This window comes from Blastocystis hominis (assembly GCF_000151665.1).
Source record: "Blastocystis hominis, Singapore isolate B (sub-type 7) whole genome shotgun sequence assembly, scaffold_10".
Taxonomy (NCBI): Eukaryota; class Bigyra; order Opalinata; family Blastocystidae; genus Blastocystis; species Blastocystis hominis.
Genome location: NW_013171817.1, coordinates 566,560 through 581,021, shown reverse-complemented (window position 1 = coordinate 581,021; position 14,462 = coordinate 566,560). Strand labels below are relative to the sequence as shown.

The 14,462-nt window shown below is 50.3% G+C and overlaps 8 protein-coding genes; 2 read left to right on the top strand and 6 right to left on the bottom strand.

Moving 5' to 3' along the window:
- Nucleotides 1-417: 417 nt before the first annotated feature.
- Nucleotides 418-1,524, bottom strand: GSBLH_T00001391001 (uncharacterized protein; the record flags this gene model as incomplete). Its single annotated transcript, XM_013039796.1, has 2 exons — nt 418-1,042; nt 1,070-1,524. 2 exons carry the CDS (start codon nt 1,522-1,524, stop codon nt 418-420), a joined length of 1,080 nt encoding a protein of 359 aa, XP_012895250.1.
- Nucleotides 1,525-3,537: 2,013 nt separating this feature from the next.
- Nucleotides 3,538-4,044, top strand: GSBLH_T00001390001 (uncharacterized protein; the record flags this gene model as incomplete). XM_013039795.1 has 3 exons in its annotated part: nt 3,538-3,598; nt 3,629-3,812; nt 3,844-4,044. Exons 1-3 carry the CDS (start codon nt 3,564-3,566, stop codon nt 4,042-4,044), a joined length of 420 nt encoding a protein of 139 aa, XP_012895249.1. The 5' UTR covers nt 3,538-3,563.
- A 9-nt stretch (nt 4,045-4,053) lies between these two features.
- GSBLH_T00001389001 (uncharacterized protein) lies at nt 4,054-4,860 on the bottom strand (the record flags this gene model as incomplete). XM_013039794.1 has 6 exons in its annotated part: nt 4,776-4,860; nt 4,630-4,743; nt 4,469-4,598; nt 4,383-4,438; nt 4,173-4,350; nt 4,054-4,142 (listed from the first exon to the last, which is right to left on the bottom strand). Exons 1-6 carry the CDS (start codon nt 4,806-4,808, stop codon nt 4,054-4,056), a joined length of 600 nt encoding a protein of 199 aa, XP_012895248.1. The 5' UTR covers nt 4,809-4,860.
- A 1,701-nt stretch (nt 4,861-6,561) lies between these two features.
- GSBLH_T00007013001 (uncharacterized protein) lies at nt 6,562-7,101 on the bottom strand (the record flags this gene model as incomplete). The annotated part of the gene is made up of 2 exons (XM_013039793.1): nt 6,562-6,723; nt 6,754-7,101. 2 exons carry the CDS (start codon nt 7,099-7,101, stop codon nt 6,562-6,564), a joined length of 510 nt encoding a protein of 169 aa, XP_012895247.1.
- A 406-nt stretch (nt 7,102-7,507) lies between these two features.
- GSBLH_T00001387001 (uncharacterized protein) lies at nt 7,508-8,425 on the bottom strand (the record flags this gene model as incomplete). XM_013039792.1 has 5 exons in its annotated part: nt 8,279-8,425; nt 8,003-8,248; nt 7,922-7,972; nt 7,758-7,890; nt 7,508-7,723 (listed from the first exon to the last, which is right to left on the bottom strand). The coding sequence occupies exons 1-5, from the start codon at nt 8,314-8,316 to the stop codon at nt 7,508-7,510; spliced, it is 684 nt and encodes a 227-aa protein (XP_012895246.1). The 5' UTR covers nt 8,317-8,425.
- Nucleotides 8,426-8,913: 488 nt separating this feature from the next.
- On the top strand, nt 8,914-9,750 carry GSBLH_T00001386001 (uncharacterized protein; the record flags this gene model as incomplete). The annotated part of the gene is made up of 1 exon (XM_013039791.1): nt 8,914-9,750. The coding sequence occupies one exon, from the start codon at nt 8,914-8,916 to the stop codon at nt 9,748-9,750; it is 837 nt and encodes a 278-aa protein (XP_012895245.1).
- A 1,087-nt stretch (nt 9,751-10,837) lies between these two features.
- Nucleotides 10,838-13,244, bottom strand: GSBLH_T00001385001 (uncharacterized protein; the record flags this gene model as incomplete). XM_013039790.1 has 3 exons in its annotated part: nt 13,123-13,244; nt 11,945-13,091; nt 10,838-11,920 (listed from the first exon to the last, which is right to left on the bottom strand). Exons 1-3 carry the CDS (start codon nt 13,224-13,226, stop codon nt 10,838-10,840), a joined length of 2,334 nt encoding a protein of 777 aa, XP_012895244.1. The 5' UTR covers nt 13,227-13,244.
- Nucleotides 13,245-13,361: 117 nt separating this feature from the next.
- Nucleotides 13,362-14,383, bottom strand: GSBLH_T00001384001 (Ribosomal protein L2). XM_013039789.1 has 4 exons: nt 14,341-14,383; nt 14,052-14,232; nt 13,732-14,016; nt 13,362-13,693 (listed from the first exon to the last, which is right to left on the bottom strand). The coding sequence occupies exons 1-4, from the start codon at nt 14,357-14,359 to the stop codon at nt 13,417-13,419; spliced, it is 762 nt and encodes a 253-aa protein (XP_012895243.1). The 5' UTR covers nt 14,360-14,383; the 3' UTR covers nt 13,362-13,416.
- Between the last annotated feature and the right edge of the window lie 79 nt (nt 14,384-14,462).

Here is a 14,462-nt window from a genome sequence, read left to right as displayed (position 1 = left end):
TCTTCGTACGAATCGCTGCGACATTCGAATTGAATCGAGCGTAGACACAGAACCGTGGAACGCGCGAGAATCGGGGGAATCATCCACCACCATCGTTCCCAGTCGCCTCCACATCGCGTATGGAGAAATGGAGAAATCACTTCTAAAAATAGATCATGAGCTTTATAACCAAACCTGCTCCCGCAGAAGTGGTTTTCTCCACTAATCGGCGATGAATGATAATCTCCGGTTCTTTCTCTTCTTTTGCTTCATTTCCTTCCTCTGCTGCATCAGATTCCTCTGTTTTCAAATTCTCCACGTCCTCCAGCGCGAAATCGAGCAGCAAGTTCCACTCCGTTCTACGCATCAGGCCGTCGGTTCGAACCCACTTCTCTGCTTCTTTTTTCATCACCACCGACACGACCAGTGGTTCCATCGTCATCGCATCGTCCAATCGGAACAGCGTAATCGCCTGCCGCTTCTTCTTCCCTCCCAAATAACCGCGGATCTCCAAACAGCCGTTTCCTTGATAGCCGTCGTTTCCCGCCCATTTTCCCTCCAATTCGCTCCCTCCGTCGGCCGTTTCATCCAGCAGCGGCAGCATGCTGCAGAACCGCGGGGAATACGCTGCGAAGTTCCATGGAACTCCGCGCACGAATTCCATGGAGCCGAACATCCGCGCGAAATTGGAGAAAAGGGGAAACAGGAACCCGTTGGACCGCTTCCCACTCTACCAAGAACCGCGGGACGCATGCCTACGTAATTCGCTATGCACGTGGAGCTCTTCGAGAGCAGCAATTGGCCGTCCTCCGTCGCGCTCGTCACCGTGGAATTCCAGAATTCCCGCTCTTTTTGCTCGTAGGCCGCGGAGAATTCGCAGTCGAATTCGTGCTCGAAAATCCACCCGGGAGCGAACAGCGCGCACGACAGCCCTACCAATCGGGGAAACGTGGAAACCATACCTTGGCGGGCAATCAACGCCACGTCCGTAATCGTGTTGTAACCCCCGCCGGAATTCGTTCCGCGGCCCCAAACGTCCACTCCGACATACACGTCGCACGCTCTCATGAAAACGCTCCGTCACAAATACCTGCTCCCCGCGGTTCGCCGGGTCAACACGAGGTCGTCCGGTTTCCACCAATAATTGAGGAAAATTCCGTCAACCACGTCGAAATAGGGCTTATTTTGGGCATTCAGTTTATTCTGGTAATTGAGATAACCGCGGTTATCGATGCTATCGTACCAAATCACCTGATGAAACTCCGAAATCGACTTCAGTTTGGCTCGAAGTTCTTTTAGAAAGTCGATGAGCAAGCGAACCAGCGCGGGCGAAATGGCGGGGATTTCGATGTTGACGAGGTATCCATCGAAGTTGCATTCTGCGCAAAGCGAAGCCAATCGGTCTGCAAAGAAGGGGTCGAATCTATCGACACATTCCGTGCGAGTTGATACGTGGGCTGGCGTTGACTGGCTCCATCCGGTCCTGTCAAAAGTTGGTGAAGAATTGGCTCGGTTTGGCCTTCTAGAATGATGGTTCCGAGGCATGGAACACTATTCTGGTGAGCAGCATCGATCCATGATGCAGGGTGAATGTAAAGGAAGCGTAAAAGCAATAAGAATGATTGGAATAATTGGAATAATTGGAATAATTGGAATGATTGGAATGATTGGAATGATCGGAATGATCGCAGTAAAATAAAAGTATGATAATGATCACAATGAAAATGAACTTGTAACAACAACAACAACAAACAACAATTAACACAAAAAACAAAGAATTGGAAAAAGAGGATATTGGAATCGTAATGAAATGATGAGAAAAATAAACAAACAGGTCAATCGAAGACCAATCATGAAAGCAATAATACGGAGAATGAACTCCCTATCAACTCAATTCCTTCTTCCATTTCAACATAGCTATTCGCATCTTGCTGATAACCGCCTCGCATATCATGACAATGCAGAATCCTCGTCGTCTTTTCGCGGTTTTCGCGGCCTCGCAACGGACATCGCGATCGCCATTCCGGAGCTTCGAATCGACACAAATCAAACAACGTGTCAATCGGCCGATCGCGCAAATCCGGATGCTACTTCTCACACAACTCCAAAAATAGCCACGATTTCCGTCGATGCATCAACCAATGAAAACGATTGTCGGATTTGCTCCTCATCCACGTCCGTCTTCACTTCAACTTCGCTCACTTCGGCTTCGCTTTCTCCCAAACCATCGTTCCATCCAAGGATGCCAAGATAACTCGACTCGAAGGGAATGAACGGACCGGCCTCGGTTCGAAGCACGCAGTCGTCCTTTTTTTATTCCTTTCTCTGATGCCCACATTCACGAAAACGATGAATTCCCCGCGGATTACAACCAACCGAACCGTTTCGATGGCAGAAATCGGCGAAACGGGGAACTGGAGAGCGTGGTACGAAGGTTCCACAATCGAGACTTTGGTGTTCCGATCGATCGAGATTTTTGTACTTTTCATTAAATCCCAAAACAGAATGAATCAGTACGATTTTCGGAAATCAAAAAGAAGGGTCGAAATCGGAGTTCGAGGAGTGGCTCCGTTGGAAAGGCGCAACAACCCATCCTGAACGCTCATCTCCTCCAATTCGCTGCGATCCGAACTCCACACCAGAGCGAAAATGGAGTTCTTGATAGCTCCATGAATGGTTAGGTCCAGAGGGACGAGCAGATTCAGAAGAGGAGGAAGAACCATTCGGCCTTGCTTTGAGGCGAATGGAGTGTACGAAAACAGCGAGACTTTGTCGTTGATCAGTTTGCTTTCAGGAGCTAAGTGAAGCTATGATAGAATAGCAATTTGGATGCTACTTCTGTCGTGTTGGTGAAGCGAGTGTAGTGAAACGGCTCCACTTTCTACAGTAAAGCAAGTATGATAGTCAAACATTCAACTGTTGATTCAGAAGGAGAATCACTCGGTTTGTTTTGGAGGGTGAAGTGAATTCAAAGTAGCCATGATCAAAGCGGAAACCTGCAGCCGCAAGTACGATCGATACATAAGGATTTTGATCGAACAGAGAAGTAAATCCAGCTGCTTGTGTATTGATACGTTTATATTTGTCATCTTGGATCGACAATATAAGCATTCTATCAAATAAGCAACAATTCCATTGCACACTTGAGGAGTTTTTGCGCAGCTTCCTTGTTTTCAAAAAACGATTGCGGAATATATTCTTTCAACGTTTCGTCATCACAATGGAAACATCGATTCACGTATGTACAGCTGAAGCAAGTACCATTCTTAGCCAAATGAATAGCTCTTGACGCGGCTACATTTTTATCACTTACTAGTTTTAATAATGCGTAAATAAGTAAGATACTTGTGTTGTTTCGAGCACAATTCATGTTACAACAGTTTTCATCCTTGCATCCCTTGACAAGCTGCACAAGATAAAGCCTTCCTAGCTCTGACAGAGAGATTGCCATCTGTGAAAAGAATTGGGAATTCCTAAAATCAAAAAGTAATAGTTGAGTCATGATAATCAAGGATTTGAAATGGTCACTAAACAGAAGAGTTGAACCACAAATTAGTTCTCTTCTAAGGACACCATTTGAAAACATGGCTGAGGAAGCTGCCCCTGTTATTAACGAGCCGTAGTATCGAAGCGGAGGAGTAATCAGTAGCGTGAACGTTCAACCTGAAATGGACATTATGACCGCTGTCCGCGAGGTGCTGAAGAACGCCCTTCACCATGAGGGACTTCAGCGTGGTCTCCGTCTGGCCGTCAAGGCCCTGGACCGCAATGTGGCCCAGATTTGCTTCCTTGCTGAGGATTGCGATGAGTCTTCTTACACTCGTCTGATTGAGGTGAGTTTCGTGTGTTTGCGGTAATGTTCAGGCCCTCTGCCAGGAGCGTCAGGTTCCTCTGATCAAGATCCCCGAGGGAAAGACTCTGGGTGAATGGTGCGGTCTCTGCAAGATCGACAGCGAGGGTAAGCCCCGCAAGGTCTTGAGATGCTCCAGCGCTGTCATTACCGATTTCGGTGAGGACACCCCCGCTCTGGGCGTTGTTCTTAAGTATGTTCAGGCTAAGCAATAAGGCAAAGAACTAAGAGATTTGTTTTTTGGAACAAAGACGATAATGTACATAGTCCAGAGGCGTTTTGTTCTCCTTGTTGACCGTGTTCTCGTCGAATCCTCCCATTCAGACATACATTACATACGTACCATGTTGCTTCAGGAGCAGATAGGCTTTGCGCTGGTTGTCAAACGCAGCGTAGTGAGCAGCTGTGTTTCCTTCATGGTCCGTTGCGTACATATCGGCTCCATGATTCAAAAGAATGGTTAGGGAGTCAAGGCTGCCTAGAGACGCCGCTTTCATTAGAGCAGTGATACCGTAATCATTCTGAGAGAAGAATGGAAGTGTAAAAGACATACCTTTTTGTTAATATCCGTGATTTGGTCGATGAACAATTCCAGAATATCTGCATTGTCTGTGATTAAACTAGACATCCTAAAAATACTTTTTGTCATATGCAACACTGTTTCCTTGTTTTCGTTCTCAAGATTCACATTTGCTCCAGCTTCCAGTAAAAGAATCACATTTTGCTTTCTTCCAGTGGATACGGCGCACATGAGTGGGGTCGTTCCAGCCTGAACCTCAATAAATATCGTGATGAAAGACCTCATCTTGACAATTTAGTTTGGTGCCGGGCAGTGAGAGTAAATACTGTACCAACTCTGGATTTTTCGACGAAGCAGCCCAATGAAGTCCCGTTCGTTCATCGTCATCTAACATCTGAGAATAAGACTCTGGGTATGTAAAACTACATTGATGTCGATTCCACTATCGACATATTCCATAACCCCCTCCAAGTCACCGATTCGACAAAGGTTGTGGAATGACTTATCCACTCTAAGAAAATGAAATAGTGACCCCCGAAATACTACTCTTCCATTGTTTTGTCCATGGTTGTTGATGAAAGAATAGAAATATGGTATCCTTTGGAATATCAATATCTACTAATTTAAAAGGAAGAGAATCAAATGGGATCTCTGAAAAGGATATACATGCCGCTTCTTGTGACAGAAATGCCAATATTTTAACTTGGTATGAACGATTATCTATCTGCAAATTGTAACCATATGGATCCAGAATGCCCTCTTCACCTGTATCGGTCTTCTTCTCTTTCCTCCGATTTTTAGGTTTGATTTTGATTATAGCTTTCTGCAAAAAAGCAACCCTCTCTGCGCTTCTTTTTCTTCTAGCTGTAGTCGTCTTCTTCCGAGTTTAGCAAGGCGTTACTTGCAACAACTCGACAAGGGACAAGTGGATCCGCGACTGGAACGAGGAGTAGAAATGGTAGTCGTTTCTCTCTAGGCCTTTAGTTTGTACTATTTTGAGGAAGAAGTGTTTGTGCAGTCATTGGAAATGAACGGCCAGCCTATCTTCGTTGCTTTCCATGTTTACCAGCAGTCAAACTCCATGTAGCAGCGTTCGGGACGCTTTTGTTTAGGAATCAAATTCGATTTGAAGTGATTCAAAACATGGAGGAATTTTTAGTAACACACGAGCATGTTTCACATTGCCTGTTTCGGCAACATGGCTTTGTGTTAGCGCGAAAAGACAGTACGAGCGCAGAGTGGGGTAAACCGAAGTTTCTTCGTTTGAATATCACATTGTTTCGAGTGAGAACGAAACTTCATCCATCCCCGCTGACATTTTTGAGGGTTTGAGCGTTGCGCTGACACCCGAAGAAAGCCGGCTAGCGCTCCACTTCGGGTTGATCAACCATCGATTGCGTATCGCGCAGCAATCCTTCCCAAATTCCCTTGTCGAGTTGCTTTTAAAGCTCGACAAAGCGGTCAGTCATGCGACGTTCCGAGCCAAACCTTCTTTGTCGGACGCTTGGCTCCACCACACATTTCCGTTCTTGCATTTATCCCTGGTTTGCTCTGTTTGGCAGCATCATTCGCAGGAATCATTTCATCAGATCGAAAGCTTAGTTCGAGAGACCGTGAATGGTGCAGTTCCTGAAGAGTTCGCCACCGATCAACTGAGGAAATGGGCAGAATCCCAAACAGCGCTGGATTCGCTGTCCACTGAAGTGGTCGTGGAAGAAATGGTCGTAGCTCTGCTGTCTCCGCTTTCGTCGACGCTAAGAACGCTTGATCCGCTAACGTCGTTGTCCTTTAGCACGATGATATGTGAGTTTTTCTTCGATTTGCTGGACGTTCGCAATGTATTTGGGATCAACATCAATCCATTCCAAGCTGAGATTGTTCATTCTGCTTCTCTCCAACTCTGTTGTGTGTATTTTGTTTGTTCCTATTGAAACGATTGAAAGGAGGTTGGTGAACGAGAGTGAGAGTTGCGTAGATTCGGGAATTGGTGGGTGAGGGTTTTGTACTTTTTTGATTCATGGATTTATTATATTGTTTTCACGCTTTATTGATTCTCCTTTATTCATACTTTTTATTTGTTCATTCATTCATTCATTTCTCTCCTTTCCACTTATTCATTCCCTTCCCCTCCTTTCCACTTATTCATTCATTCCTCTCCTTTCCCTCCCCTCCATTTCATCCAACAAACAACCGCCACAATAACAAGCGAATGTTACATCTCCACTCGAGGACTTCGGTACATATACGACTCCTGCGCTCCCATCGCCGCCATTTCCTGATCCAGCCGCACTCGCTGCCTTCTCTTCAGCGTAATCGCCACGATATCGCGCCCCGCCTTCTCCTCATTCACTCCATTAATCAGCAATCCCTGCTTCTACGCCTCACTCCTCCCCCTTTCCCTCACATCCTCCATCTTTTTCTCTCTCCGAATCGACCACAACATCTTCCCCAGCGTCACCAGCGACGTCAACACCAGCACAATCGGCATGTTCGTGTTGAACTCATCGCCCAGGAACTTAATCGTCTTCATCTGCCCCAGCAGCGACGACAACGCAATGGACCCATACTCCGACTCATTCAGCTGCAGCAGCATCACAAAGTGATAGCACAGCGAGAACTGGATTCGACACACATACTCCGCATTGAACGCCAACGCGTACACGTCCGTATGGTGATAGTACAGCCCGTACGTGTCCACGAACGGGATTCGAAACAAGAACCACGACCGAAAGAAACAAACAAACAGATACATGAGGGACATCCCCGAGAACAAAATACGCAAAAACACGCTGTCTTTGAACCACCGCAGCGGAAGACCGATCAGCGAAAAGCTCGAATCCACGCGCTGGAAGATCACCGTCGTGACCTCCGTGATCAGCACGCACGCCGACAGAATCGCCGACAGAATCGACAGAATCTATGGAATGGCAGAAATCCCCACGATTTTACAGAGAGCACAAAATAGCGAGAATTGTACCAAATCGGCTTCCAGGCGCGCGACCACTTCGATACCTCGTAGGAATACTCGATTTCCGCGCCGGTGGACACGTCCTACCCATCAAAAGAAGCGGAGAGAGCGAACGATGATGGGCTCATGCAGGTCGGCGTGGAGCTGCACAATTCGGTCTACGCATTCCTCGTACTGGGAGACCTTCCGCTCAAACATCAGGCAGGTTCGCTTCAGCTTGGAGTTCAGCTGATCGGTGACATGATGATGAACATGAACGCACCTTGGAGAGAATGGAAATCACGTCGTTGTCCATCATACTCATGCAGTCCATCAACGATAGCTGCACCCAGTCCGATTTATCCACGATCCCCGCCATGTGCCGCTTGTAATTGATCTCCTCGTCGGACGGCAGGCTCTGCAACATCTGCGTGTAACAAGAGGAGAAGCAGCAGGCAAACGTTTGAGACAATCTCGAGGATCTCAGCGCTGCGCTTGGCGGAGGTAAGCGTTTTCTCGATCTCGCGGACGTTCATTTTCATCGAAACCACTTTGAATTCGTATTCGTATTTGTCGTTGTCCAGCTGATACGCTCTGCCAGTCGATTCGATCCGAAAAAAACAACTTGGTGTACAAAACGCGTAATTCACGATGTAGGTCGCGACGAAGCCAAAGGCTGCGATTTGATTGGACGAACGAATTCTACTTCACCGGAAGCTCGATCAGACCCGGGCCAAGCAAAAGAACAACCAGCACAAGACCATAGGAGTTGGAGAGAGCTATCACCAGAGACTGAATCTCTTGAATTGAACTACAATAATTAGAAATGGAAAATAAGTATAAAGCGTACGTTTTGCTTACAATCATGAATATGGGTCCAGCGATTCCCACAATAATCACGATACGGATATAAAACGAGGCATTGACCCACAAGGATTCCTTAAAACGCTTTCTGCACCTAGTACAGATGAAGTACGCCTACTTTGGAGTGAACTCTCCAGAAGCCCAATATTCAGACATAATTGGTCCGTGGACCCAGGAGAGATAAAAAGTGAACCAATAGATAGCATCCCAGATTAACTTGATGGTATCGCTCGCTTTGTGATCTTCTAATGCGTATCCGATATCGAGAGGAAACAGAACAATGCCAATAAAAGCAAAGAACCTAATCCTTCATAACTTGATTCAGTGAACTACCAAGATAGATAAACAATTATAGAATAAGAGAATGCAACCGATTTTTCGCGATAGTAGCGAAGAAGAAGATAAGTGGCAATGGCGACCAGTACCACCGTGATTGTTACAGTTATTGCTCCTGCAACACCTCGTATCATACAATATCAAAAATCAAAGGAAATAATCTTGAGGATTAACCAAGTCAAATAACCCCGATTTTTGGAGTCGTGATTCGTTCAAACATGCAATGTGATCTGCGCCATTATTACTTCTTCCGCTACTTCCTTTGTCACCTCGCGGATGTAATCTCGTATCGTTTTCTGTAGTTGCAGCGAGTGCCGTTTTATCTCGGAACACATGTGATTCCTCGCGCAAGCGATCGAAACCACTTGGTGAGAAGCGATTCCCTCGTCTTCTCTGCTGACAACCGCTGCGTATTCTATGAACTCGTCTCTAAAGTTGCTAATGCGGATCGCCATTTGTTCCTACAGTTTATCCAATACGATCTCAATTCACTCTCAACTTATCGCGAAGGACTTTCTGGGTTCCCTTCTCGGTGACGATCAAATCCTTCGTCTACATGTCAGCTCCACGCTCGGCGCAACGAGTGAGGATTTCACAAAATTGCAGAACATCAATGCGCAAAGCTCGCGAAGACACTCCGGCAGTTCCGGTTCGATGTTCTCCATGATTTGGCCGACGCGTTCAAATAGCGTCGGCTGGAGGAACAGCTCTTCGCTCACTTGCTCGCAAATGTCCCCGAGCCGATCTTCCACCGTCTTAATCACGGCCATATTGCAGTTCCCCGGCGGTTCCTCGCGCATTCGGACGTGTTCTCTGTGCCGTTTATCTCCCTCGCTGCGATCCGTCTCCAGCAACGAATCCCCCTCCGCGGTCACGGTAACCGCACCGATCGGCGACGCGGACCCCATCTGCGTCTCGCCACATTTCTCGGAGTCAGCGGAGGGAGTCGAGCTGGCTACTTGGAGATCGGACAGAGGCTGCAGAAACTCGCTCACCTCTCCGATTTGCTCTCGCTCGCGCACCAATCGTCGAATCTGCGCCCCCTCGTTCTGCACACGCGCCACTTCCGCCCGGTTGAATCGCTACCCAACACACAAACTCCCTTTCCACACCTCCATCTGCGCGATTTCTGCGCGATACCACGCGGTCGCGCGCGACTCCACATCACAAAACCGACGTAGAAGCAGTCGCTTGAGCATGAGCAGCTGCTCGCGCTCGCGCATCCACAGCTGGAGCGTTGAAAACGCGCTCTGAACGAGCTCGTCCACCATCGAAATCGACCACTGATCCACCTGGCCGAGCTGAACGGGTTTGTGGGAGAGAGGGGGAAGAGAGGAGCCGTTCATGACGGGAATGATCGTGAAATCGTCGTCGGAGGGAGGGGGAAATTCATTGACCTCGTTGTATGTGTTCTGGTTGGCATGGCGGCTGGACGGGTTGTGGCGGCCGTGGCGTTGGTGATGGGTGTGGAAATTTTGCGCGTCGTTCAGATTTTGAGGGTCCATGAAGTCGATGGGGTCATCGCGGCCATTGGGCTCGTACGAAGGGAATCGACCCTGCCGCATGCGCGGACTGCCCTGCGGCATCGACAGTTCGTCGTGAACGACGCTGATATGCGAGACAGGTCCGTTTTCGGACTGAGAAGAACCGGAGAGAAGGGAAGAGTTCACGAGTCGGGACTACGTCGCAGAGACAAAAAGGAACAACGAGGTCGTCGAACTGCTGCCTCAAATCGTCGTTTAGTGCTTCGCAGTGATCTAATCGTCGTTCATGGTCATCAAGTGTTTGTTGAAGAGACTCTAGCGTGGGGAGCGACCGTCTCCGCTCCAGACGCCTTCCTTCTTCCTGCACCTCGCGAATCATGTTCTCGATCGTCTACGAGGTGATCTGCCCTCCGCGTGGGTACGCTGCATCCAGCCGTGAGGATATTTATCTAGCATATGAGACCGCTGCCTCAACCATACGGAGCCTACGTGCACTGGCGGTACTGGCTGGCCGGTGATTGTCAGCTTTTCGTTGTTCTCGACGGAAATAAGCCGCATTCGTACTAATCTTCAGAGGAAGATTAGAATCCAGGGCAGAATCGATGATTCATCTGATCCTCGCAATCTGATTGGCTGATCGATTTTTCAACTTTTTTCTCAAAGAGAGAGAGGGAATTAGGAAGTTGTACAGCCATGGGTGATGAGCCATAAAGTTTCTCGAACGAATGGACACTGGCAGGATGACAAAAGTATACTCGTTGCACACCCTTTCCCTTCATGGGCAAATCTCCTCTGCGTTTGGAACAAACAAGCCACAAGCAATAAGCCAGAAACCACAAACCACACAGCACGCAAGCTTAGTCTCTCTCGAACCACTGGTGGAGGCCGGTGAGATGCGAGGAGAACGAGGGCGCGAAGACGAGGGACACGATGGCCATCAGCTTCATGAGAATGTTCAGCGACGGGCCGGAGGTATCCTTCAGCGGATCTCCCACGGTGTCTCCGACGACTCCGGCCTTGTGAGCGGCGGATCCCTTGCCTCCGCACTCTCCCTTCTCGATGAACTTCTTGGCGTTGTCCCAGGCGCCTCCGGTGTTGGACGCCGAGATGGCCATCTGCACGCCGGACACCAGACCGCCCGCCAGAACGCCGGTGAGCGCCTTCACGCCGAACAGATAGCCCACCACGATGGGCGTGCAGATCACCAGCACGCCGGGCTTGATCATCTCGTACAGCGACGCGTTGGTGGAGATGGCCACGCAGCGCTCGTAGTTGGGCAGCTCCTGGTTGGTCATGATGCCGGGGTGCTCGCGGAACTGCTGCTTCACCTCGTTCACCATCTTCTGCGCCGCCTTGCCCACCGACTTCATCGTCATCGCGGAGAACCAGTACGGCAGCATCGCGCCCACCACCAGGCCCGCGAACGTGATCGGCTTCAAAATATCCACGCCCTCGATGTGCGTCCGCGTCACGAACGCGCCGAACAGCGCCAGCGACACCAGCGCCGCCGAGCCGATGGCGAAGCCCTTGCCGATGGCCGCCGTCGTGTTGCCCGCAGCGTCCAGCGCGTCGGTCTTCTCGCGCACCGAGGCGGAGAGTCCGGTCATCTCGGCGATGCCTCCCGCGTTATCCGTGATGGGGCCGTACGCGTCGATCGTCAGCGAGGTCGACAGCGTCGACAGCATGCCCAGCGCCGCCAGCGCCACGCCGTACATGTTGGCGAAGAAGAACGAGAGGAAGATGGTCACCGCCAGCGCGAAGATGGGAATCACCACCGACTTGTAGCCCAGCGCCAGACCGCTGATGATGTTCGTGGCGGCGCCGGTCATGCAGGACTCGGCCACCTCGCGCACGGGCTTGTAGTTGTAGGAGGTCATGAAGTCCGTGGCCTTACCGATGATCAGACCCGACCACAGACCCGCGATCACGCACAGATACGCCTCCCAGCGCTTCGTGTACTTCACGCACCAGCTGCCGTTCACCGCCTCCTCCACCACACGCGAGCAGAAACGGTCGGGGAGGAAGAACTGCGCCATCAGCGCCACGGCCACCGTCGCGAAGATCGTCGAGATGTACAGCTGGATGGACAGGTTGCGCTCCACGTGGCGCTCCTGCGTCACCTTCAGACCCGGCACCGAGGTGGCGAAGAAGGAGGTCAGGAAGGACGACAGAATGCCGCCAGCAGACACCAGCAGCGGGAACATCATGAAGCCCCAGTTCTTGTTCAGCTCGTCGGAGGTCGACGCCACCACCAGCGCGGCGCACGTCGATTCCGCGAAGGATCCGAACAGATCGGCGCCCATTCCGGCCACATCACCCACGTTGTCACCCACGTTATCGGCAATCACAGCGGGGTTACGAGGATCATCCTCGGGAATGCCCACTTCGACCTTGCCCACCAGATCGGCGCCCACATCGGCGGCCTTGGTGTAGATGCCTCCGCCCACACGACCGAACAGAGCGATCGAAGAACCGCCCAGACCGTAGCCAGTGATGCACTCGAACAGAACCTCAGACACGTGCGCGTTCGTCGAGTCCCAAGGCAGGAAGATGCTCCAGATCCAGATCGCAGCGTACAGGAACAGAAGACCGATGGAGGTCAGGCAGAAACCCATCACGCTTCCAGCGCGGAAGGCGGTGTTGAAGCCGTCCGTCCAGGACACCTGGCACATGGTGGCAGTGCGAGCGTTCGAGTACACAGCAATCACCATACCAATGTATCCGCAAAGAATCGAGGTCGAACCACCGAGCAGGAAAGCCAGAGCAGAGAGACCACCGGAAAGCCAGCAGTAACCCAGATCCTTCTCAGCGATCTCCCACTTGCAGCCATCCTGAGGGTTCACGGTAGAGCATTCCGTGCCATTGAGCACGGGCATAGCAGTACCGCAGGACTTCGACCAGCCCAGGAGCACAAAGATGAAAAGACCAAAGCCAATAATGAACCAGAGCAGAATTCCATACTCAGCCTTCAGGAAAGCATGGGCTCCGTCAGAAATGTATTTCTGGATCGTTACGAGACGCTCCGTAATAGCCTCATCGTAACTAGCGCTACCACCCTCAGCCTCAACGAGGCCTTCCTTCGGGTCATCGCCCTTAGGCATGTGCTTTACACTACTCGTCACACGGCCCTTCAACCACTTACACCACCTTAGAAACCTGAGTTCTTTGATACCACGCAAAGAGCAGTCCAGTCAAGCCAGACACTACGATGATAATCGTTGCCGCAAGTTCAGTCGAGTCTATCATTTCCGAGACGAACCAGATAGAATGCGATGTTGAGAAATAAAATGTTGAAACGGAGAATTAGATTTGGTGCGCCCACAATGACTGGCGCACCAAATCCATTCATGCAATCCAAAATGTTTGTTCAACAAACACTCCACTCCACGCCAATTCTAAGACTTTCAAACCCATCATCTCCTCCAGAAGATCATTCTTAAGGCTCCACACGTCCACGAATACGTCCAGTGCGACGAGCAGCAATGAGACCGACCTTCTTTCCGGGGCAAGTGCCACGGCTGCGAGTCGAAGGCTTACCAATGTGCTGGTGGTTACCTCCTCCGTGCGGGTGATCCACAGGGTTCATGCACACACCGCGCACCTTCGGCCACTCATTGCGCTTCACAGCGAACTTGTGGTACGCACGACCCGCCTTCAGCATCGGCTTGTCCATGCGGCCTCCGCCAGCCACGATTCCCACCATGCCACGGCAGCTACGCGTTACAACCAACACAAAGAGAGAAAAGCATACCTCGAAGAAACCGTCTTCTTGATGCCCGAAGGCAGACGGATGAACGTCATGCTGCGGTCATCCGAGTGGCCAATCACAGTCACGTAGTCGCCAGAGCAGCGAGCCAGACTGCCACGATCGCCCACCTTGTGCTCCACGTTGCACACAACAGTTCCTTCAGGAAGCTCACGCAGAGGAAGCACGTTACCGACGCTGATATCCGCCTTCTTACCGCAGAACACGCTCTGGCCAGTGAACATACCCTCAGCAGCCAGGAACAGCTCCTTGTCCACCTTGAAGTGGTAACTACCCATTAGCGACCATCTGTCAAACGAAAATACGGATTGCGGAAAGTCACGCGAGCAAGAGGAGCGCCACGACCGGAATCGTGAACGATCTCTCGCACCACTCCCTTCAGGAATCCGTTGCGCTCAGAATAGTCCAAGGCACGGAATTGAGGCACTCCCTTACGCAGGTGAGTGTGAGCCTGGAAGACAGCTCCTTTAGCTCCCTTTCTTTGTCCTACACACGCAGTTAGACGCCAAACTCAGCCACAAAAAACGGAAATCAACAAATATTACGAATACTGCAAATCTCACCAAACACTCGCAATATGGCACACCGACCTACCTCGAATAACACGACCCATTGAAGTATGTCTTAGTCTGGGGAATACTGATGGGAAGACAACCACAAAGCAGAATTGGGCCTAATTCCGACGAAAGGGTCCCTATTAATTAGGGGCCATTGCT

Coding starts and splice junctions, on each gene's coding strand:
- GSBLH_T00001384001 (XM_013039789.1), bottom strand. Junction 14,017..14,051: donor CGCGTGACTTTCCGCAATCC/GTATTTTCGTTT, acceptor GCTAATGGGTAG/TTACCACTTCAAGGTGGACA. Junction 13,694..13,731: donor AAGAAGACGGTTTCTTCGAG/GTATGCTTTTCT, acceptor TGTAACGCGTAG/CTGCCGTGGCATGGTGGGAA.